The 26,149-nt window shown below is 43.3% G+C and overlaps 1 protein-coding gene across 1 annotated transcript in view; it reads left to right on the top strand.

Moving 5' to 3' along the window:
• The window catches only part of ptprn2 (protein tyrosine phosphatase receptor type N2), a 203,171-nt gene that overhangs the window by 160,535 nt on the left and 16,487 nt on the right, over positions 1-26,149 (top strand). The window contains exons 14-17 of the mRNA XM_061239019.1: positions 6,568-6,762; positions 16,495-16,642; positions 18,796-18,869; positions 24,091-24,168. Coding sequence (XP_061095003.1) covers positions 6,568-6,762; positions 16,495-16,642; positions 18,796-18,869; positions 24,091-24,168 — 495 coding nt within the window. The remainder of the gene's footprint in view (positions 1-6,567; positions 6,763-16,494; positions 16,643-18,795; positions 18,870-24,090; positions 24,169-26,149) is intronic.

The raw sequence follows: 26,149 nt of genomic DNA, 5'->3' as shown, positions 1-26,149 counted from the left end.
GTTCAGTGGCCTCCATGATGCCAAGATAAAATGAGCCTTTTCCTGCCCTTGCGGCGTCAGTGATGACACTGCTCGAGAGAGTGTGTAATATATAAGAATTTAACATGTTCAAACTCTTTGGAATTATCAGGACATTTTCCGGATGAGGCATCAGCAGGCCTTATCACTATATAAATTCTATTAGCGTTCTGGCTGAAATAACTCAATATCGTGTCACAGGTATGTTTGATTGCACTGGATCCATCCCACCCCGTTTGGGTTGCGTTTTATTTCGCATAAACCCAGTGAAGCCCGATGACTTTAACAGGCTAAATAGGCGGCTCTCCGGCCGAACAGAGGGGAGATTTATGTGCGTGTACGAGCCCGTCTGAAAGACAATGGCAGGGCACGCGTCGGAGGCTAATCAGGCAGACCGTGGCACTGTGGAGGAGCGCGTGCCGTCTTTCAGCGACCTGTGGGCCTGGCGTCCCCGCGTCTCCCAGACGACCCACCGTCATCTTCCTCTCTCGGGAAGGGGAATCCGCACATCCCCGGGCAGAAAGCCTCTGTGAGCGCGCGAAAACATCGCCGCCCAGTTCAGCTGCGGGCTGTCATCCCCCCATTAGCGCGCAGTTATTCATGTTCGGGAGCAGGGGCTGGAGCGAGCACCCACCACGCCTGCTCTTTAGAGACGCTCCCTGCCCACGGGGTGACGCCTCACCGTCACCCTGCACACAGGCTGCTCACCCCTCAGCTGTATTTATGAGCGCGCCGCGCTTTTATTATTTATTTCATATGTCACACAGTCTTAGGGACCGGCTTCAAATGCCAACGTTTTTTTTTGTAATGGATGTTGAAAAACTGTGCTGGCTTTTCTGTGTGCCTGCGTGGGCGTATAATTGATTTAATGTGCCTGTCTGGTCAGACCCTTTTATTTTGCCGAGTACTACTCCTATTTCTTTTCTTTTCTTTTTTTTTAAGTAAAAAATGCTTTTTGTTTCACTATCTTGCCATCAGAAAGCTTGAGCCAGTGATGTGGGTTTGGGTTCACAGCACAAAACATTCTCTCGTCATACAGATACTACAATACCTGCTGTATTGGGTGTAATTGGTTGTCTGAATGACGTCCTCGGAGCAACGGTGGGCGGTTTATTCTGTGGGACAGCGCGAAGGGCCCTGACACACATAAATTTAAGGAGCGGAACCGTCTGCTCTTATCGTTAGCATTCGGCGGTTAGCGCGCTGGGCGCCGGCGATGACGAGCTGTTAAAGCGCTGGAGCCTCAGCTCGCGTCCTCCCACGTCACGCGCTCCCGTTTGTTTATGCCGACCGTCCCCGATGTGTCTGCCGCAAGCCTGCGCTGAGGGCGAGCCCAACCGTTTCTCTGTGTGATGAACGGAAGATGAAAGAATTCACACAGGGAACAGACAGGCCTGAAGAGCAACAGCCCGTTTCTCCAAGAATGACATTTTCTCTGATTTGGAGTGATTATGTAAAGTCTAATGATCTGACCCTAATAGTGTCCCTGATCCAGGAGAAATCATTTCCGTTGATCTGAGTCATTTGCAGAGAAGTGCTCTTCTTGTCACTTTCTGCATGTCACTTTCTTCTGAGGGAAGGTGATAGTGCCGCAAACCTTCACATAAAAAGAAAAAGTTCACATAAAAAAGAAAATAATTGCTCAGTTACCTGTAGTATTGAACAGCATTAAATTAAAATATGGATATTGTACCATCCTGTCATCAGTCTCTGAGGCTTATGATAGTACTCAACCACTTTCAATTTCTGTCTGAAAATATTACAATGCAGCATTCCTACCTTAATTATTACTGTGCTACAGTATGCTATGCTGTAATTGTACTCTAGCTTGAAGTGCTTATGCTCAAGTTATGTCATCCTCTCTTTAAGAGTCAGGAGAGTTGTTATACAGCTAATTCTACTCTTTCTGTGCATTTTTGCACATGTGTTTGTGTGGTTGCTTGGTTTATCTTTCTTTAAGATGCAAAGCACTCTTCTTTCATTTTTGCTTTAACAATTGAGTGTTTTCTGAAAAAAAGGTATTAAATGATTTATCCTTGCTGCATTTATCTAATGCTATTCTACACCACCACTTTTCCACTCTTCCACCATAAAGTAGACTCTGGAAAACATGCATCAATAACAACAGCAATAACAATAATTATAATAATATTGGATTTTTATTAGTTTTTATATTTTTGACTGAACTGTTGCAAACACTTGTAAGTCGCTTTGGATTAAAAGCGTTCGCTAAATGACAAAAATGTAAATGTAAAATGAACAATAAATGTAATTAGATACTGGCAAGCCAGTAGCAAAAACATTTAAGGCAAAGCATTAATTTTGCTCTCATGATTATTTTTGTATACTTCCATCCATTTGTATTGTGATATAAATAAATATTAAAACATTTATGAATTTATGAATCTCTGTTGAACATACATTATTAGAATCCATATATATAATGTAGTGCCATTTCATATCATACATTGCCATGCCATATCATCATATGGAACTGGAATATATTACAAAATATACTGAAATAAGTATATTATCTATATACCACAAATGTACTTATTATTAGCATTTTAAGATAATAGTAATATATTTTACTTCCATTAAATATATATTATTATATTTTTTGCATATTTATAATATATTGCAGTATATTCCATATACATATGTGGTAAGATTTTTTTTTACAGTTTTTTTGTTTTTGTGTATAAATTTACACATCTGTGTAAAATAATATACGTATACACAAGCACAAATGCATCAAGTGAGAATTGCCAGCCCAGTTCACCTGCTGAATTTAGCAGAGAATGTACTGAATTTTGCAAAAACAATTCACAAAATTTTTATATTTCACAGAGAATGTACAGAATTTTGCTCTGTCATCCTTTAAGAGATCCCATGGACATTTCCCTGTGAGTGCCAAATGAAAGTTATGCTAATAAGCGGCTGAATATAAAATGTCGGCCACCTCTCAGGAGTGACGTTTGAATGAATCCAGGCCTATATCACATCCTGTAGGATGTGTAATCACAGCCAGCCAACTGTGCAGTGGCACCTGAATATGAATTATAGTGCGTCACTGCAAGCTCCAAACAAATATATGGTTTTTCAGACCTATAATTCAGTATGTGATGTTGAAGCAATAATCTAAATGCAAAACAAAGTGAACGGAGCATTTTTTTAGAACTAAGATGCCTTCATCTTCTTCTGCTGCAAGAATAGTATCGATCAAGTGAAAACAATCGCTGAAGCAATGCTGTTGTGGCTTTACCTCCACTGGAAAGCATTTGTATTTGATTACATTTTAATAAAATTACTCAAATAAGAAAATAATTAAGATAAAAAATGAAAGCATTAGTTTCATTTGTGTAAGCAAAATATTTGATTCTCTGACTACATACTGCATTATGAATGATATACAGTATTTAGGGAAATAAATAACCTTTCCAAGATTTTTGCCAACATCACCTCTCTGGAAATTTATTTAAAGTGTTCACAATTTTTGTAATGCATCAAAATGTGGATGTCAGTACAGACGGAAAACATGGCCCCTAACAAGCTTCAAAATGAAGAATACAGCAGATGTCTCATGAAAGAATGATACAGTATTGATGAGATGCGTGCGGATGGAAATCAATAAGCCACAAACGAAGATGGAACCGGTTGCCTCCCATTGCCCCTCCACGTTCCGCGAACTCACGTCATGAATACCGGTTTTAACACGGCGCTGACCTTGAGCGTTGCGCTCGTTTATTCCTGGCTTTCTTGATTGACGCTATTTAAGTTTTAAGTCGTGTATGTTTTCTGGGGTGAGAGGATTTGCATGGTCGGCTGTGGCTTCTCCGCGGCCGGCCGTGTTAACCTCCCAGCCTCGGAAAGGTCAGCGGTTAGACGGGGGGCGCGGGAGAGGGGGGGGGGTTTGGCGGCTCTTCCGCGCGCCTCGACCGAGCGCATCCGCCCAGCCAGCACAATGGCGGCTCCGCGGGCGGTGGGTATTGTTGGGGAGCGACGGGGCTCTTTCCTGTGCGCCGTACCCCACAGTTCCTGTGCAGCATAATGGAGGAGTATGATTGATCCTGCTGCGCCGTGGAATTAGCAGATCACTGCCCCCCCCCCTCCCGCCCCTCTCCCAGCCCACCGACCCCACCCCCCTGTCTGGCGTCTTCTCCCGAATGGCGGGGGTCCTCGCTCCGCCCGTCTCCCCCCGACGCTCACCTCCGCTCGCCCACGCCCTGTCATCCGCCATCGCGGCGGCGCAGCAGCGGGAATCCCTGGCTGTCGCCGCTATCACAGGAAACACCGCCAACCCAACGCTTAGACAAAGAGAGGGGCGCTTCATCCCGCCGCTAAACGTTCGCGCGTGGCCCCCGACGCACGGTTATTACAGAGGTCTGCAGCAGATCAGGGTTCCCGCTCTTTAACCCTTTACGGTGCAAGATCACAAATACTGTGTGTGATTAGAATGTTCTGCACTAATCATTCTAATGCTGATGTAACCGTCACTTCTAATAATTGGAAGCAATGGAGTTCTAGAACTTAGAATTCTGAAAGAAAAACGTTCCAAAAATGGAGGGTTATTGTTGGGTCAGAGGGTTACCGTTGCCTGTAAAATGCATGCGTTGCGTGTCATTCTGCTTTTGCCAATGCGGTTTGCTAGAGGTCCTCGTCGCCCCAGTCACCCAGACACAATATCATCTTGGCAATTAGTGGCAGGGCAGTGCGAGGACAGGTAGGGCTTATTTGCATATGAATGATGTCCGGCTGTCACAATAAGGCTGATTTTATGCGGGGGCCATGTTGACACGGGGCTAAAAGGGCGGATGAACCGCTTGATTTGGTCTGGATTTCAAAGGAGACCACCTGCTATTAGCATTTATCACAATGCATACCTCCATTCGGGGGTTTGGGAGGAAGATGGGGTTTTGTGAGCTAGGGGTGTGCCAGGGCGCAGAAATAATTTTTGTAATAAAAAACAGGGAACATACAGTACTTCCCCATCGCTTCTCTCTAACACTCTTAGAACTCTCATGGCACTGAGGTTATTATCTCCTTATTGAATATATTTACATCACCATTGCTATTACTGTTAATGGTGATGATACGTTTTTCTCTCGTGCTGACTGTGGATATTTTTACTGCTATTATCTTTTATTTTATGCACACATTTTGGAAATAATATTCTGCAATCAAATAGATGAAAGTGATGTAAAGTTATAAAACATAATCAATAATAATGTAATAATGTATGTGTACATTAAAGCTTATATATTAAATTAAGTACTGTTTTATTTTGAAAAAACTAGAATTTTATGAAAATTACCAAGCTTATCGGTGAAACCGGGAACTGAATCTGAAACATACAGTAACATTTCTGAAGTTAAAGACATTTCGTTTTTGAAAATGGGTCCTCTCTCAAACAACACCCTTCTTTATATATAGGTTACACCATTTCAGTGGTTCCATATGAGAATTACATAAGGTGCTGACAAAACCACACAACTGTGGTATTTTCATCCCAGAACAACATAAAAGCACTTCATATTAGAAACAGTATTTTATAGCTGTGCTGTAATTTTCTGCTACACTGCTCTATATTGTCTTCTTTTTATTGCACACGCTGGTAATCCTTGTGTTTCCATGTTTATGCTCACTGTTGCCCACAAATACAAGTGTGATTGTGTGGACGTGCCTCTTTGTGTGTGTATGTATGTGTTCATGTGGGTATGTGCGTGTGTGTGTTTGTGTGTGTGTGTGTGTGCATGTGTGTGTATGTGTGTGTATGTATGTGTTCATGTGGGTACGTGTGTTTGTGTGTGCGTGTGTGCATGTGTGTGTATATATGTGTGAATTGCAGCTTTGTTTCTTAGCCGAGGAGTGTGCACGTGTGTGGGTGAGAGAGAAACAGAAAGTGTCATATGCTGTGTGTACGTTTGTCAGGAGGATGTTTCTTTCCTGACTGCCTTTGTGTTGATTCTGGGAGCTGTGGTGGAGGATGTTTGAATGAAAACCATGACACAGTGATGTTGAAAGATATGCTCTTCACTAGGGGTTACCAACACAATATTTTTATTTGTGGGGCTTTAGTGAACTTTTAGTGATCCTTTTAGCTTGTGTCCATAACTTTGTCAGTTGTTATCCTATTATGTAGATTGTATGTCAGAAGCTAGGATTCCATTTCAACTCTTTATCAGTGTCTGTACTTGTCAGTTAAAAAGTGAGTTTTGAAAGCACATATCATTGTCTTCACTCTGAAGGTGCACGTTTACCCAACACAAACACCTCAGCTTTGAAAGGCACAGAATAATAGTTTTAAGCGTGTGTGGCGTGTGTAGCATGTGAACTGTGAGCGTATCCCAGGCAGCGCTCCCTGAATATGACCGTCCTCCTGTTGTCATGTGACGTGCGCCGAGGGCTGTCTAATCCGCCGTGATGGAAAGCGATTTGACGACGCGGCGTTAAGTAAACAGAGAGGGGAGGTGTCACATGATTTAGCGTTAAGTGACAGGCTGCGTTGTGGGCAGAGGGGCTAATTGGCCTCCCCCCTCCCCCTCGCAGGAGCTGTGTCGACAGCGGATGGCGGTGAAGACCGCCGAGCGTCCGGAGCCCCTGCACACCTCCCGGATCAGCAGCGTGTCATCCCAGCTCAGCGACGGGCCCTCCCCCAGCCCCTCTGCCCGCAGCAGCACCTCCCTGTGGAGCGAGGAGCCCGCCCAGTCCAACATGGACATCTCCACCGGTCACATGATCCTGGTACTCTCTCTCTCTCTCCCCCTCTCTCTGTGTCTGTGTCACTCTATCACAGTCCAACATGGACATCTCCACCGGTCACATGATCCTGGTACTCTCTCTCTCTCTCTCTCTCTCTCTCTGTGTCACTCTATCACAGTCCAACATGGACATCTCCACCGGTCACATGATCCTGGTACTCTCTCTCTCTCTCTCTCTCTCTCCCTCTCTCTGTGTCTGTGTCACTCTATCACAGTCCAACATGGACATCTCCACCGGTCACATGATCCTGGTACTCTCTCTCTCTCTGTGTCTGTGTCACTCTATCACAGTCCAACATGGACATCTCCACCGGTCACATGATCCTGGTACTCTCTCTCTCTCTCTCTCTCCCTCTCTCTCTCTCTCTCTCTCTCTCTCTCTCTCTGTCTGTGTCACTCTATCACAGTCCAACATGGACATCTCCACCGGTCACATGATCCTGGTACTCTCTCTCTCTCTCTCTCTCTCTCTCTCTCTCTCTCTCTCTCTCTCTCTCTCTCTCTCTCTGTGTCTGTGTCACTCTATCACAGTCCAACATGGACATCTCCACCGGACACATGATCCTGATACTCTCTCTCTCTCTCTCTCTCTCTCTCTCTCCCTCTGTGTGTCTGTGTCACTCTATCACAGTTCAACGTTCACTTTAATTTACATGAGACATGTCATTTGTGTAGTCAAAGCACGTGCAGTACGGACAAATACAAATACTGATAACAACCAGCAACCAGGGGGGTATACCACATTGGAAGATGACTGAGTTAGCTGCATACTGTAAGTGCTCAGAGTAAAACCTCTCAATTTATCCAGCTAACTCAGTAACCCTGCTTTGTGATATACCTCCCTGGACGCATAATAATAATAGTAATAATAATAATAAATTAATTTAAATGTATATGAAATTATTGACATATTAATTTGTTTTCTCTATATTATTAAATTGGTAGGGTATGAGAGATGTGCCTTTCTGGCAGGTAGTAGCATGCTAGACAGCTAGCGCTGAGCCCCTCTGTTGCTCTCTGAGGATGATGGGTAATCTGTCTGTGTCCAGGCGGATAGGGATTTGTGAATTGAGTTGTGTTATTTTTGGAAAGCGTTATTTTGATGAAGTGCAGCAGTCTCTCAGCGTCTTGCCTGTCCTCTGAGGCTGCCCTGTCTGTTTGTGTTGGGCAGTTTGCATTGCCAGGATGTGCTCAATGAGTCTAGTCTCGGTCAAGCTATTCATTTGATTAATGCCTTTCACCACAGATAGATAATCTGCCACAGTGTAGCGGATTTTAGGACCTGGTAGCACTCAACTTTGCTATCTCTCTCTCTCTCTCTCTCTCCTCTCCTCTCTCTCTCTCTCTCTCTCTCTCCTCTCCTCTCTCTCATCTCTCTCCTCTCCTCACTCTCTCTTTTTCTCTCTCTCTATCTCCTCTTTCCTCTCTCCTCTCTCTCTCCTCTCTCTGTCTCCTCTCTCTCCTCTCTCTCACTCTCTCTCCTCTCTCTTCTCTCTCCTATCTCCTCTCTCTCTTTCTCTCTCTCTCCTCTCTCTCTCTCACTCTCTCCCTCCCTCTCTTGATAACAGCAGTCTGTCGTTCGGTTGCTCACACTAATTCCCTTTCACCAGTTTCTATTGTATTCTGTTGAAGGCGAATGAGGTGTGATGAGAGCCATTCAGGAATCCATTTTGATTGCTCTCCTGATTGGCAGCTGTATTTTAGTCTGGCTGTTTTCTTTTTTTGCTGTTCTTTAGCCGAAGTCTCATTCTCAACTGAGGGAAAGTTGTCAGCTCAAATGATTGTTTTAATTTATTGCAACTTCTTTCTTTTAATCATTTGAAACAAGTTTGAGAAATCACTGAGTAGCTCTCAATGTAGACCCCATTAAACGAAAGGCATTTGTCTAATGCCACACTTTTCAACAGTACAAACTATTTAATGTGGGTTTCATTAGCTGATATTTGTGTCTTCTGTGACAGAATTTCAGTAAATGTTATAAATAGTATGGCAACATATTTTTTCCTATCCTTATTATCATATTGGATCACAAGGTGTTATTTTAAAGGTACCTGGAGTTTTAACACCAGTGGACTTTGTGGGCACCGTTTCACTCTCCTCTTCAAGTACGTAGGGCATGAGAATGCCTATGGTTTTTATGACGGTTTTCTGTAGATCAGGGTTGTCCAACCCTGTTCCTGGAGGTCGACTCTCCTGTAGGATTTTTCCAACCCTCACAAAGTTTTCCTCATTCAGCAGCTAGAGATCTCCTTCAGCTGCTAATGAGTGGTATGAGGTGTGCTTTGTTAGGGTCGAAATGATTGAATGATTAAAGGGCGCTTGATCTCCAGACGCAGGGGTGTTGGCGGGCCTGTGTTCCTCTTCACGATTCCACCTGCACCTCACACCTATATTAGAGGGTTCTATAACGAACAGAAAAGCGTTCCTCTCTGGAAATAAGCCAGAGAACCCTTCGGAGAGTGTCGATGTTACGCTGATATTTTCTTGTCGTGAAGCCCTGGCAGCCCGACGCGTCTACAGTGCACAGCCGTGACGCGGTGGCCCTGTTCTAATATCACCATACCCTCCAGCGCTGCTTCCCCCCGCTGCTTCCCCAGACCCCCCGCTGCGTCCTGCGTGAGCCCAGATGATGAATATCCCAATCTCAGCCTTTTTTAAAGAAGCCATTTATGTTACAGGCGCAGGCTCCCGCCACGAGGCCCCCGTCACGTTTATCTGGAGAGCGTAGCTTCTGCTACGGGTCACACAACCCGCACAGCGAAGGGAGAGTTAATGACACCGTACGCCCTCGGGTTTGAATCAGTGTGCACTCGGATGTGTGCGTACGGCCAAATACAGAGCAACAGGGTAGCGTGGGGAATGTCGAGAGACAGAGCCTGAGCTGGCTGATGTGTTTCTCTCGCCCCTGTTATACACCCCCTTACCTGTGGATCTGCTTTACCTTCGACCAATGTGAATACTTTACCATCTCCCCTATGCCTGTCAGTGAAAAGCTATGATGCTTCAAGCACCAAACACATCTTTACATTTTTAGTGTTGATTGTCTTTTATGAAATGAAATGTGTATATCGCTCGCCAGTGGACTACTTTCCAAAATACCATCTACCATGGGTTTGTGTGTTATAATTGCAATAGTAGTGCTTAAAATGTCAGCCATGTCCTGTTTTACCCCCTGCTTACAGTTCATGCTTTTGCTCTACATCAGCGTGTAAAGGCTGAAATAACTGGGTTCCATGTCCCATGTATCTGCTGGAACAGCAAAGCTATGAGGATTTCAGAACCTTGGACAGTTCCTAACACAAAGCAATATATTGTATGTGTGTATACAATTTAGGCAAATATAATATATTGTCAATACGTGAACATTTTAAACTATTTTCAACTATGATGATACATATATGTTAGAGTGTAATATATGACAATATATGAAAGCAGTATATCGTAAAATGTATACCATTATATTACATTTTTGGAAGAAGAGATCTGTTTGTTGTGATAGCATTTCCGAATGACTCTTGCCTCTCTGCATGTGTTTGCACATGTTTATAATATATGAACTGCTGGTGATCAAAGGCACAATTTGTTTCTCTCTTTGCCACAAACTGTTTCTTTTATCCTCCATAGATATCTCAAGTTGCTTTAGAGTTTTAGTTCTGCGAGTGTTACTTCACAGCAGAGCTGGTTTTAATTTCAGAATACACATTTCACATTTCAACAGGAAAAGATTAATTGATGGGGAACATAATTAATAGCAGGCACTTTTTACTGAATAAGATGTATGTTTGCAAACGTTCAGGCCCTTTTTTATGTTGCGACGACGCCAGTGTGTGTGTGCGATGCTGTAGAAGGAGTCATTGGACGAGGAGCACTGTTCTGAAACCTGAAACAGCACACTGTAATTACTCTACTTATCCATTAAATCTGGTCTCGCTCCGCGCACGGCGCTGTTTGCTCATTCACAATGGGCCTCCACAGCCCTGGATACACTCCTTTATTCTCAGTACAGACCTGTGATTTGAATGCCCTAACAGCTGCTGGGATAGACTGCGATGTGTGCCTTATTGCACGTTTTCCTGAGTGGATTAGCTGTCGGAGTTACGCACTTGTGCCAATGAGCTTCCATCAGAATTAGCATCCGATGGTTCTCTGCGTGCGCCCATAGGTCCGTCTGTACTGGAGGATCTGTGTTCGGAAATGTACAGGAACGGGGGGAGGAGACATAATTGGAGAGCAGGAAATGCATCATATAGAGCCATTGTGTATGTGGGTTTGAAGTGGGGAGGGACGGTTCATTGTACCCTAATTGCAGTATGTTTTGCATTCAGAGTAGTTTTCATTCTCATTTCTGTCGAGCAGCAATGCTAGAGCTGAAGAGTGGTATTTTATGAAAAATCCGAAGGCTTTGAAACTACCATAATGAAGTTTTAAAACTTTTACATGTACTATTTGGAGGACCTTATTTGCGTTTTGATTTTAAAAAATATTACATCCTAGCCAAAGCATTCAGGATACAGGAATGCTTTAATAGAACACAGAAATAAAGTAAAAAGCCACTGTTCAGTCAAGGTAACAACAGAGGGCTTCATGTGTACAGGAATGAGGGCACTTCTTATAGCTAAACTCTTGGTGGTGAGGGCGGAAATAAAGAACAGGGCTTTCTCAGATGATATGGTTATGAACACAATTTTTATTCTCTTTTATATATCTGCTGTCTACATTTCAGTTCTGAGAAGGGCGCGACTTATGCTACATTAAAAGCATTGCTAAAAGCAGTGTCATTTTTGTGCCTGTGTATATTTATTAAGTAGTGGTTTGAAGACCAATATATTTTACCCTAGAACTGTACCCTGGTGCACCCCTTCACTCAGTAGTCCATTACTTGATTTTGATTCTCATTGAGCACCTTTGGCAGCTGTGAGCCGGGCGAAAGGGGATTAGCGAGTGTTTGCCTGAAACGCACTGATCTCAGCGCCTCCTGATTGGCTTGCTCTAATCTCTTTACACATTACAAAACCCCATTACTTTGGCGTTAACAATGGCGAGACCGGTCACAGTCTGGGACGAAGCCGATGTCAGATAAGAGCTCCACTGCCAGGGAAGGGGTCACTGGTTTCAGCCTCAGAATAAATAAGTAAATAAATACATTTCAAAAATTGTGTCAATTTGGCGTTTTTTAAAATTAGGGTTAAATCGAACAGGTCTTGTGAGCATGTTTAAACCGCTACCAAGAATAATCTGTGTATTGAAGTCATGGTGCTGTTGATCTGAGCATCTCCTTCCCCATGTTGGTATGAGGATAGCACTGTCTGCCTTCTGTCAGGGGTTGATGGGATCTTGACATTCAACAGTTATTTTGGGAGAACACAGTATGATTTGTGTTTGAGCACATGGAAAAAAACACGAGCGCTGCACTTTTGTGGGGAGCGTGGAAAGAGGATCAGCTTTCAAGCTCTATTTGATACAGTTTAAGATGCGGCTTTCGCTGCAGCGACATGCTAAAGCAGCGAGTGAGAAGGGCAAAGATAAATTTAGTATTTCATGAGTGCCTTTCACTCTGTGATTTCAGATGCGATCAGCTATATGAAGATGTCACATTTGCAAGGTGTTTCGTTGTGAGGTATGTCACCCCATTTTCCTGGGAAAGTGGAGGTCTGGATGTGAGTCTATTCAGATCAGAGCTTTGATTCGCTGTTGCTTTGGGGTGTTTTGCGTAGTCTGCCCATACAACAGACGCTGTGTTGCAGAAGTCTAATACCGACACCTCCCTTTGTTGGTAAGTCCATGTTAAGAACAGATGTTGATTGACTGCAGACCTCGGAGATTTGAGTCGTGATGTCGCAGTAAGGAGACAGATTCTTAATGCCAGTGCTAAAGGTAGCGAGCTGTTGTGGCTAAACCTCTGCATTGGGGAGAAGAGAGAGCTGTATTCTGGCATAGCCACACAGATTTACTGTACCAAAGAAGAAGAGGGAAGTGCTGGAGGAATGCTGATCCCTCAGTCTGGCACATCAGGAGATGCAGAGCTCTCTGTGTTCCAGAGTCCCCGTTTGAACCGGGGCCCGATCGGGCCGGCGCGGTGCCAGGGCCCACACCCCCGCCGGTGCGTCGGTTTCGCCATGTAAGATGTGTCAAGATCCTCTTGCCAAAATTGTTTGGCAGCGATTGTTTTTTTTTTTTACGCAGTAAAATGTTCAGTTACTGACGGAGTACGTTTGATCCCTGTCGGACACATTTAAATTGTGTATTGGGAGAGTGTATGAGACCCACAGAATGCTAAATACCTCTCTGTCCCAATTCATTGACTTTTGATTGTGAAATTTATGCTGACAGCCAGTGTGTTGTTCATTGTACCACCTCTTCCCCTTAAATCACCACCGAATACCATACACATCCAGCATTCCTAAAGCCAGCCACATCCCCAGAGCAATTCATGAAAGAACTTTAATCAGGTTATTGGCCAGTGAAAGCTGGAGATTGCAATAACTTTCTACAGGAGGATACCTCATTACAGTGACACTTGTACATTCTAATCAAAGTCCTTTTTGCTGAATTATGAATGCAGCATGGGAAGTAATGGGCGCTTTTCTGCATAATCATCCTAGATATGACTGTGGGCCTGGAGGAAAAAAATAATTTCTCATATTTAAAAAAAATGTAATTATGCAATGTTCACCTCAAACAAACCAGCAGTGGAAAAAAAGCTTCACTGAAATGGTTTCTGTGACCATTCACCTAATAAAGGAGCACTACTCTTCTTTTCATAGTGAATCTGGCCAATGTTCTTTTATTACTGCTTGCCCCAATAGGGCAATACCCTTCCCTTCTGATTTCACTATTAACTGCGTCTTATCTCTCAGCTCTTTGCTTCCTGCTCTTGGTTACCCTGAGCGACAGCATTGGTTCATTTCACAACATGAAATGTATCTTCTGCAACAGTTCATACCAACATTTATACAAATCAGAGCTTCCTGCAGTTGGCATCCATCAGGGTTTATGGGTGATTCTGTTGCATGGTTATCAGTCTGGGACAACGTAGATGCCTTACTTGTGGATATCAGTAGATACGATAGCTGGATCAATTTGTTCCACATATAGATGTCGACCCATACGTGTACATAGACTGTAACTGTATTGGCATAGAAGCCATGTTTGTCTTTGAACATTGAAGGACTTTCCCATAATGCAGCGATACAGCTGAAGAATATATACAAAGGCACAATGAGCCAACATCACTGAGCTGAGCTATTGTTTCAGAAAAAAACTGTCAGGTCTGGTCCTAAGAAAAAAAGAAAAAAAGTACTCAAATGTGTGTGTTCACAAACAAATACTGTACACTGAGGTGTTTACTTTTCTGTATACAGTGGATCCATAGTAATGAAGCGATGTAGATGGTTAGAATAGCTGCTTTGCTTTGCTTGACCTCTCGCAGTGTTTGCAAACAAACATGATCAGTATGCACACGCACACGTGCGCTGCATCGCCGCAATCCATGTGAAATCAATGCAAACCCCACCTGAGCATCTCGCAGAACACTTAGAAAGAGAAACCTTCACCTTTCCTGTCCTCGCATGTTACTCCAGTCAATTGGGGCTTCCCACAGGTGAAACCTACCCTCCCCACATAATCAGATGCTTAGGAACCTTTGACCGGCCAGCACAGTAGGAAGGCATTCTGTTTTAGCGTAACATTTCTGTGTATGGATTTATTAAATATACTGAACTGACCTTTGCAGTGTACACCCACAAAAATGTAATCATCATAGTTCGGCAACAAGCACAAGTATATTAGATTGCAGTGTGCTGAAGTTTCTACTGTTTCACAATTTCACCTTTAGAAAAATATTTTCTTCACCACACATGGAAAAAAAAGAAGTCAGCTTCTTTAACTAAAGTAGAAAATATTGCCTCGAAAAGCATTACGTGGGCTTGCTGACAATACTAGAAAATAACCTTAAGGTATTGTTGGAGCTATACCTACAAGTTGAGTTGTGTGTGTACCTGAGATGTACTTTGGGTTCCTTGGTAAGACACTATGATTCATTCAAATCAGTGAGTCAGTAACATAATTTATCTACCCAATCGTCTCACACCCCCAACACTGTCTTCCCTGCAAACGCAAGATGTATTTTTTAGCGTTAAAATGAAATCATAAATCGTGGTTTGCAGTCATAGGTTACAGTATGTGTTCTGTTTAATCATTTAGCTGTAACCATATTCTCTGAATGTGATGTTATATTGTAGGTTTCTGATATTATATTGTATGTTTCTGAGGCTACACAGATTTTGTGTTGTGTAAGAAATGTAAGAGGGAGATAAGTAAAATGAGCTAATAGTATTGAGGTTGAGCTTTCTGTTATCATGCATGGCTTCAATGATCAGAGAGTAGGCTTGTTAGCTTCCTTTAATCTTCCTCGCTAAAGTGTAAACGAAGCGAGCAACCTAATTCTGCAGTCAAGGTTGTGGTTTGTCTGGTCTTGTTCGTTGATAAGCACAGTAAGAAAGCTCAAAAAGACTGAATCCCACAGACGGCCTTAACATTCCTAAACAAATCAAGCCCTATAAATGTTTCTGCAGGTATGAATTAATCTAAAGCCATTTAAAAATTGAGATGTTATTCCAATCTCCATTTGGATTTAAAAAATAAACTCTTACATGCTGTTCTGTGAATTGCAAACAGGAGGATGTAGAACATAATGGGAATAATGGGGAGTATTACATCTGAATGCAGCAGAGGCCTAGCAGTGTGTAGGTAAAGCGACAGCCCTCCTGGTTTTAACCTCTTTCTGACAATGTCACCATATCTGGGTATTGCTTTCACTGTGGGCTTTCGCGCCAGTTCATAAAGACGTAATCTTCTTTCTCATACAATACCCTGTAAATCATTTAACCCTGTGGGGTCCGAATGTGAGACTATACAGCAGAACCGCACCAATAAGGAGGCTCTCTTAAACAGCTTGGCTCAGGCCAGTCCCGGTTTTTCAGACGAGCTGACCCCCCTCCCCTCCCCTTTTGTCTCCAGTGAATTCAATTTCAGCGTCTCAGCGCAGCGGCTTAAGAACAGACAATCTTATCAGCGCTTTCACAAGCGGTAAAGGGGGTGATGGAATCGGCCTGAAGTATTTCAAATGGCAGAAAAACCTTGGGGTAATCTTAATTGCGCACGATTGTTGGTCCCCCTCTCGCCGCGTGTTGGTCCGAGGTGGGGAGGGGAGTGAGATAAACATTCCCCCTTCTCGTGGCGGGATTCTGTCAGGTTGACGGCGGATTGGGGTTTCGGTTCTTTGTGGACAGGTGGAGCTTTTGCTGCTATAGTAAAAAAACAAAAAAACAACATCTTTCTGTAGAAGCCTCACTCAAACTTGCAAGCAAATATTAACACACACACACACACACACGCGCATGCACAATCACATTTAAAACCAGCTATGGTCAGGGGCATGGAGTTTTAGAGATTAGTGTTAGAGATTACTAGCGAATTAGCGGAAAATAAAGTATGCAAGCAGGCTCAATAGGTTCTAGTCCAGTGTGTTTACGTGGTCTGATAACAGAGGAAGCTAACGCACCCCTGAGCCCCACACAGAAAGCTCACCCTGCCTGGATTGGCTTCATCCTTCCCCCTCTCAGGCTGTGGTTTTTCCACGTCCGCGCTCCAAACGCAGGCTCTACGTGCCCCAGGCTCTGATTTACACCGGCCCTCTTTGTGCTCCGCTCTCCAGACCTACATGGAGGACCACTTGAAGAACAAGAACCGTCTGGAGAAGGAGTGGGAGGCGCTGTGCAGCTACCAGGCCGAGCCCAACGGCAGCACCGTGGGGCTCCGGGACCACAACGCCAGGAGGAACCGCTCCGACGCCATGGTAGTGTGTGAGTATCAAACGGCCCTACCGTCTCTCACCGAGGCCACCAGCGCGTCCAATTATGAACCTGCTCATTTCAAACAACCTCAACAATTTCATATCGTTTTGATTTCCAGTCGTCGGGTGCGCTGTAAAAAACTATCCTGTTAAAAAAAAATGCTGAATAGACTAGCAACAAAGCTTCCAGTGAAAAACAGTTTAATGAAAGGAAAACACTGTATAAATCTGTTATTTTACGGGGAGGCTGTTAAACAATGAGTTCTTGCCTCATTCCGAATCTCAGTGTAAAAATACAGAAAAAATCCTGTAAATCTTTACAATCGTTTTACTGTAAAAACACAGTTTTACAGTGAGCTGCCTCTGCCAGTGTGGCAGGGTCATTAATGCTGGAGCACGCTTACTTTGCCCAAACCGCTCACGTGTTGCCGTGAGCGACGTGCAGAATGGCTCTGAAACAGGACGAGACTGCACCGGACCCAAACGCAGACTGCTTTTTCAGGTCTGAAACATATCATGGGAAAAACAGCGAAATAACCAATCATAAAACAGCCTCTGAAGGGATGGCGGTGAAGGACCCAATAATATTACGGTCATACCTGGTGTGTTGATGTGAGGAGCGCTTATTGAAGGATGCCCATTATCTATCATTAATCCAGCAAGGGCCAGTGAGATAATTAAGCAAAAATATCCCCACCAAATTAAAAAATCAGTTGTTTTGATTGTTGGTTCTGAAAACAGCTCAGTAAAGAAATTGGAATTTTGTATCTGTTTGAAAACAAAATGTCATCCCCGTCATCCTCGCATTACTTCAGTGTCAGTATCATCCAATCACAGACCCTGAAGAAGCTCCTTCTCAAAAAGATGATACTGGCCCATTAATGCTGGAGCTGGCCTGGTGGGTGGTTTTGGGTGTGGGGTATTGGGTGTTGGGTGTGGGGTGTTGGGTGTGGGGTATAGGGTGTGGGGTATTGGGTGTGGGGTATAGGGTGTTGGGTGTGGGGTATTGGGTGTGGGGTATAGGGTGTTGGGTGTGGGGTATTGGGTGTGGGGTATACGGTGTGGGGTATTGGGTGTGGGGTATAGGGGGTTGGGTGTGGGGTGTTGGGTGTGGGGTATAGGGTGTTGGGTGTGGGGTATAGGGTTTTTGGCATGGCATGTGGCTAAGTCTACTCTCTCAATCCTCTCTTCTTCTCAGCATTATAGGGTGTTGGGTGTGGGGTGTTGGGTATGGGGTATAGGGTGTGGGGTATAGGGTGTTGGGTGTGGGGTATAGGGTGTTGGGTATTGGGTGTGGGGTATAGGGTGTTGGGTGTGGGGTATAGGGTGTTGGGTATGGGGTGTTGGGTGTGGGGTATAGGGTGTTGGGTATAGGGTGTTGGATGTTGGGTATGGGGTGTGGGGTATAGGGTGTTGGGTGTGGGGTATAGGGTGTTGGGTGTGGGGTATAGGGTGTTGGGTGTGGGGTATAGGGTGTTGGGTATGGGGTGTAGGGTATAGGGTGTTGGGTGTGGGGTATAGGGTGTGGGGTATAGGGTGTTGGGTGTGGGGTATGGAGTGTGGGGTATAGGGTGTTGGGTGTGGGGTATAGGGTTTTTGGCATGGCATGTGGCTGAGTCTACTCTCTCGGCCCTCTCTTCTTCTCAGCATTTCTTCATTCTTTAGCTCCTCTGTCTGATTGGGTTGTGACATCATGCTAACGTGCTAACAGAGCAATTTCAGCCAAGAAATGAGCAATTGAGCAATTCTACTAAAACATTCCATTCATCCACTGCAGATTTAGATTTGCAATTCTAAAACATTTTAATTAATCTCAACAATGTTCTTTTTCAAAGTTGAGCATTTCTCCCGTGGTGAGGGAATAGTCATATAGCAGTGGAATAGTCATATAGGGATTTAATAGTAATGTAGTGATGGAATAGTCATATCTTGATGGAATAGTCATATGTTGATGGAATAGTCATATAGCAATGGAATAGTCATATAGGGATGGAATAGTCATATAGGGATTGAATAGTCATATAGCAATGGAATAGTCATATAGCAATGGAATAGTCATATGGTGATGGAATAGTCATATGGCGTTGGAATAGTCGTATAGGGATGGAATAGTCATATAGGGATGGAATAGTCATATAGCGATGCTTTATCTGTGTATTTCAGATGACCACTGCAGAATAGCCTTGAAGGCAGAAAACAACCATGGAAACTCAGATTACATCAATGCCAGCCCAATTGTGAGTATAATATATCATTGTTATTTCTGGAGGTATACTGTACATGCAGAAGCATGACATAAATATTGATCCAACAGTGTAATTGTATTATAAACATTTGTCTGGAAATGAAAAGGATAGCAGGATTCATCAGGTGGTTCTGTGAGGTACTTTATTTTCTGCATTTACAGTACTCTCGTGTTTAAATGCAACTCGATACACAAGCAGTGACCACATTTAATTCATCCTAATGCGTGTTCCAGTGGGAGCTGTTCTGATGGATTTCTTCCCTGGCCTCGTCATGAGCATACAAGTACATAATTCATAAATTTTTTATCTATAGATTAATACAGTATATTCCTCTGAAATGAAAAAAAAAATGAAAACAGAAACAACAATGGATTGGGTTTCTGAACACATCTGGCGGAAAAACGCTTTTTAAATGTGGCAAAATAAATGCAGTTTGTGATTTCCCCAGAGGCGCTGACAGAGAGGGATTCCATTAAAAGAACAGGAAACTATGCATTTCAAATACAAGAGTGTGAGAGAGGGGCCACCATCCCACATCCTGCTGCACCAGTGCCCCCTTTAAACAGCAACGGGTGAAAATGATGGAAATAACGCATTGTATCGCGCTGGTATCCGTCCACTGAACCCAAACAATGGGACTTCTCAGAATAGATCCGCATTACTTTCACTCTGATGTGAGAGGACTGAGGCGCTCTGTGACGCCTCATAGTGTGAGCCCTTCATTTTACCCCCAATCAAGCCAAGCCGTACCCCTGGGAAGCTGTTCCTCAACTTCTCAAATATCAGTGCGTTCAGTCCTACAAGTGGACACGCTCATAATATATACATATACACTTACTGAGCACTTTATTTGGTAGACCTGTGCACCAGCTTTAAAATGCAAATATATAATCAGCCAAACATGTGGCAGCAACTAAATGCATGAAGGCATGCAGATGTGGCCAATACGTTCAGCTGTGTTGGTTTGAATATCTCAGAAACTGCTGATCCCCTGGGAGGTTCACACGCGGCAGTCTCTAGAGTTTGCAGAGAATGGTGCAAAAAACTAAACGAAAATCCAGTGAGCAGCAGTTCTGTGGGCAAAAATGCCTTGTTAATGAGAGAGGTCAGTGGAGAAGAGCCAGACTGGTCAACGCTAACAGGAAGGTGACAGTAACGCAAATAACCACACAGTGGTATGCAGAAGAGCATCTCTGAACACACAACGCGTCAAACCTCTTAAGTGGATAGGCTACAGCAGCAGGAACCCAATAAGTCTAATAAAAACCTAATAAAGTGCTCATTGAGTGTATATTATGATACAAAGATCATATAGTACTCAATAGTTGCCGGCCTTTTCTACACTCTGACATCATAAAACGTTGTTTAAAGAAAGCACTTGCCTCTGAGCGGAAGGCGAGCCGAGCAGACCTCCGCCCCTCCCACCACACAGCCCGCAGCCGCGACGTTAATACCACGCAGAAGCGGAGCGGTTATGAGCCACCCACAGGCCTGGGGAAGAGAGGCCAGTAATTACAGCACAAGGAGCCTCTGACTGCGCACAGCAAAATTGTGATAATTATAACTGTCAATGATTGTACTTTGTCCTCATTAAGCATCAGGGAAATGGTCCACAAGTAAATAGCGTATAATCTTTTCCTTGAAATCTGGGTTTGTGGAGGAGAAGGGGGCTACACTGCTGTAGCCATTCTGGGGCAGACTGACACACACTCATGTCCACCACTCAGCTCACCCATAACTTACTGTGTGACTCACAGCCAAGCCCACCTGTTAAATGTCACTCCTTCAGGTAGAAATCTTTCTTCAGGAATATAATTTGTGGAAATTATGGTCTTGGTCGTAGTGAACAGTTTTTGATGGGTGGTTAAAGACCTTTCAGTTGGCCGGACTGGCCTATGGAGAGTTGTAGACTGAACTCTACACATATAAATCTATGTATATGTGATCAGCTGCTGCCCTAAACCATTTCTTGTGTTTGGCTGTGGAAATATTCTGCAAAGGTTTTTGATTTATACTCTCTAATTGTATAGTACTGTAGCCCCACACATAAAATCTGTGCTGTCACAAAATGTTACCTAACATGGAAACACCGAAATTAACATTTCATTTGCTCCCATTGGTATATCATGGTCCCTTTTGAAAGAAATCTTATGAAAGCTGATGGAATTATAGTTGTGTGTGCTCTGTGTCTAATACCACCCCCGCAGACTTTGGTCTTGGCGTGAACATGCAGACTGCTCATTTTCTATCTTTGACTTAATCCTGGCCTTTTGTTCTTAGACTTAAGTCTCGAGTCCTTTACCTGCAGGCTCAACTGCAGGCTCTACTCGGCTGAAGACCAGGGTGTAAAAAACCGGACTAAATAAAAATGTCCTTTGTAATTTACTTGGATTGAATTTGCTTTAATGGCTGCTAAGAGGCGTGGATGAATCATATTGCAGTGAGGATGAATTTGGGAACAGATGAAGGGTGCACATTTTGTGCTTTTGTCGGGGGCTGGAATGGTCACCCCTGGAGCTCACGGTCTGAACCTGATGAGCTGAGATCTTGTGAAAATAACCCAGCTGTGTTCACGGACTGGGTCCCTTCTGTTCCTCGTCTTCAGCTGACTGAGATGTGCTTTATGCGGATATGCGCTCATTGATATTTCTAAATGATTGTCCTGCCCTGCTGTTTTACAATAGCTCAAATTCAACAAGTTTTCTTTATGCAATTGTATAGAACTTTTGTCACACAGCAACTTCTGCTAACTGACGGAACTCAAAACCAAACAAATTTCCCAGTTGCTAGAAAAGAGTAATGAATACTTTATGACAGTGTGGGTAGCTTTGGTTTCCCTTTGTGTTTTATGAGTGATATGCCCCCCCTATCTACCTTCTATGTTTCTTTCAAACAGTAATGCTGAATGCAGTGTTGCTCTCATACTGGTTCTTGTGCAAAATGAAAAAGAAATGTTCTTCGACACTGTTGTGTATGAGGTTTTCTATCTTACAGTGGATTGCCTATTCCTGTTGCTGAAAAAAAGCAGCACATCCCCTTCCTTTGATGTCCCGGCTCTTGTAGTGATGTCACGATGTAGCTGTCTGTGTCCTTGAAATGAGTCCATTGGAGAACAGTGCTGTCATTTTTAAAACCTGTCATCAGAGGAATGCTGGAAATTACAGTGTCACAGTCTTACCTTGAGATTTCTCTCAGAAGAGCTGCCTTTCATGTCGCCACAGTACACTGTATTAGTGAGCCTGTTACAAACAAGATGACAGAGCGCACAATCTTGGGTTGTTGCATTTTATAGTATTATTTTAATTACAATTCCTTTTATTGTGCTTACCCTTACTCGAATATTAGCCCTTCCACATTTTTCATTTGTACTGACAGCAATGAAGCTTTCGTAGGAGAGATCCGCTGGGTAAATCAGCGTTAATGTACAACCTCCCATTATTGTAGTTCATGAAAAAAGGAGATTAAGGCCAGATTCCGTACATACAAATAGCTCTCCTTCCATTAATTGTTCCGAGAGAGATTAGCCCATCACACGTTTACGGTTTCCATTTAATGGCTTTCATTTTCGGTGCGAGAGGTATGAATTTTTGTCAGATATTGTCCGGCTCATGACAGCGGAAATGGCCCCTGCTTTCGCAGCCATTGCAGTCGTATCAAGGGCTGTGACAGACAAAGAGCACGCTAACTCCGCTGTCCGGTGAGCTAATGAGACGTCTCGGCCCCACCGTGCTAATTCAAGGCAAAACCTTCTCAGATTCACCAACTGCCCTGCTTTTTTTTCAACCGACTGTATTTTTCTGGTAAGCAATGCATTTAATATGCAGACACAACATTGAGCGTAATGCTTGGGTTCCCCCCATTTAACTGCCGCGGAGCTTTCTTGCGTGCAAGATTGATGGTCACACAGTGTTGCTCTCCAAATTAGAACAGAGCTACAGAAATAACATTCGGCTCATTACAATAGCCCATGCTTTCTATTTACAATTAATTTAGTTTTCCTAAGTACAAAGCATTATTTTTGAGGGGTTTAGAAATGGATAACATATTTTTGTTTATTTTTGTATTTCAATTTAAACATTCGTTCTTCAATATTATGGAATGGTAGTTTACTGATGTAGTTATTCGATTGGGTCTGGTTTTGTTTTTGAATATTTAAACTGAGACCTTAATCCAGCAGCCTTTTTGCTGAACAGAATTTGAGATGCTGTAAAATACAATAAAATACAATACAAGCACCTTTTTCAGGACACATTTATTTTCCTATAACTCGTGTGGCATCGCTGACCTGTTAGTGAATAATATTAGTACGTAATGAAGAAAGTAACATTAACAGTGTCATATTTGAGGACGAATGTTGACCGGACCCTGGGGTTTTTCGCGGCTCGCGCTCCGAGCTGCTTTCTCGTAGCCGCACAGCTAGGCTCCCCGCTCGCGTTTGATTAGCGGGGCCATTTCATTCTCCAGGTTTACTTTAATCATGAATATGAAAGAGCGGTCATGCTTTGAATGGAGAGGGGACAGAAGGCTGCCGCTCTCCAAGCCTTTCTTGATTATCTCTGGCCTCTTTGGAGCGCGGACCGGCGCTGTAGCCGCTTCCTGTTCTTGACAGCTTGCAGTGTGCGTTCTCAAATCCACCAGAGATCCATGCCTGATTGAATAAATTCCTCACAGAAAACAAAAAAAAAGCTTTTATGTAGGCGTTATAATGGCGAATCTCATTAAAACCTGCGCAGATACAAAGGCCCACTGTGCTCAGCAGCCTGTTATGATTGCTCTCTATCTATATGAAGAAATATTTCTAATATTAGCAACGCCAACTAACAAAGTGCTTTTGTGTGAAGCAGTGATAGACATGTACTTTCAATTATGTTCAGTGTATACTTGGATTATATACTTTTTACGGATTGTGCGTCTGTTCCGCAGCAGACAGGGGGAAGGGATCTATTGCTAATCCATTGACCTTTAACGATGGCTAAATGTATCAAGCACTATTAGCACCACATAACCCCCTCCCCTTTCCTTCACCTCCACCCTGGTTGTCAAGGAAACAGAGATGATCACATTGGTTGAAGGTCTCTGGATTGTCAGATGTATTGAAATTCTGCCTGGTGACCCCTGCTGTAGAATTGAGTAAGATTCAGTCAGTCAGTACACGCTCTGTAGTGGTCCCATTTACAGTGACTCTCTCTCTTTACCCCCTTTCCTCACACAGATGGACCATGATCCTCGAAACCCAGCCTATATCGCCACCCAGGGTCCGCTGCCCTCCACCGTCGCTGATTTCTGGCAGGTAGAGTGAAGGCACCTTATTCCTGTTATACAGCTGCTGCTTTTGTTAGCCGGGTTTCTACAAAATCTGTCCTGTTAGTTCAGCAGGTTGCAGCCGAAATTCGAAAGTACAGGATGTAGGAGAGCTCGGGGCTAAGATTCTGAGGAGGAAGGGGCACAGAGCTGCCAATATCTTTTTTTGCTGGAGGCCTTGTGCTCTAGTGGTCTAGCTTAAGATCCCCCATGTTTCCTGTACAGAAATGGAGGTATTAGATGGTTCTGTCAGAAATGGAGACTATTGTGGGAGGTTTATCGGTTTTTGTCAAGTTTTCACCACAGGATGGTCTTCACAAACAGATGCTGTCCTCTCACTGAATGAGGAAACAGATGAAACTTCATCTACATGACATCTCCTCATCTCCCCTTTTTACTGTGAGGCACTGTGATCATCTGCATTAAGAATATTCAGGAGCAAATATTATCAACATACTGCATCACCTTTTACGGTGTAAAACTGAAATAACAGTGGCCCTGCAGTGGAGTTAATGAGATGCATTATGGGGCGGCTAAAATTGGAAGTAGTCTTGGAATAGAAGGTGAATTGATGCCTGTAATCTCCACTAAACGATGTTAAATCTGAAAATAAATGACATCGGGTCAGGCGACTTCATTCTAAGCAAAGAGATGTTCCAGAGTGAAGATCCAGCCAGCCCTTTGAGCCAAGATCACAAAGATGGGTCTTCCCGTTTCTCCCAGCACCCCACAGCGATAATGGCGTTTGATAAATTCTGACTGCTTTAAATCAGAGGTACATATCTAGTTTTATTTATGTGTTAATAAACCAGCCATGATCTGAATCCAGAGATGTTTTAACAATTATGAAATTAGTAATTCTATTCATGGTTTAAGAAATCAGTTTCACCTCTTTGAAGCCACAAGGAAGAGCACACACATTCAACAGGGAAAATGCATTGTTTCAGTGATGAATCTGTACCCATCTGCAGTCATTTAATGTCAGAATAGATTTCATAAGTCACACTGGACAAAACGTAAGGCAAGGTTAGTATCTTTAGATTACGCCCCAGCTAGCAAATGATGCTTTAATGGTTACATATTAGAGTAATTAAGGGCATCGTTGCTGCAGCTGAAACCGCGGAACACGATGTGTTGTCTGGGAGATTTGCGCGTTGATTGAGAGGCGATGAGGTCAGCTGTTGGTCGGTTTGCGTTTGGCCATGGGGACATTAGGGTCCACCTGACTGCCATTTGAGAAAAGGCAGTGGTAATACCCTAAAATCCAGCAGAATGCTACATCTTCATAATGATAGAAACTACAGCTTTTATAAAGGGCCCATGAGTGGGAGAACAGTCATAACTCGCGGCAATGCCAACCACATTCATGGCCATGGTGGTTCTTGATGTTCACAGGTTGCTGACGGTTTGACTTTATTGTTGGTGAAAATGAATATTTATATTTTATTTTAACGGATTGTTCTCTTTATCAGCCTGAATTTCACAAGCCTGAAAATGTGCTGTTGTTATTGACAATGCTTGCTGTTTTAAAATTCTTATTATCCTGGGTTTAGTGAAATGTGGTTTGCACCATGTATACGGTTTCATTTATTTGTACGTTTTTTTTTCTGCTCTTATTTTATTTTTATTTTTTCCCAGCATCTTCACAAATGTATCGGAGAAATACATAGGTTTATACGGTTAGCATAACCTTAAAGGTGTCCTTATATAAAGATATATACTGTAGTTAAAGCTCACATTGCGCCTTTAAATTATGGTTTTCATGTATAATAATACATGTTCACTGGAAGCCTGAAGTGAATGGACAGTTTTCTGGAGCAAGTCAGTAAGCGTTTGAAAACTGCCTCTCAGGAGTATTGAGTTGGATCGACAGTGTTAGTATCACTGACCCTTCCAATAGTGCCTTATGAATTCGCCTCCAATCAAAACCTTTCCTTGGAATTATTCATCGAAGCCCTCAGGTTCCTTTG

This window comes from Conger conger, chromosome 4 (genome assembly GCF_963514075.1).
Source record: "Conger conger chromosome 4, fConCon1.1, whole genome shotgun sequence".
In the NCBI taxonomy this organism is placed as follows: Eukaryota; Metazoa; Chordata; class Actinopteri; order Anguilliformes; family Congridae; genus Conger; species Conger conger.
Note: the sequence above shows the minus strand (reverse complement) of the source record. Positions and strands in the feature narration are given on the sequence as shown.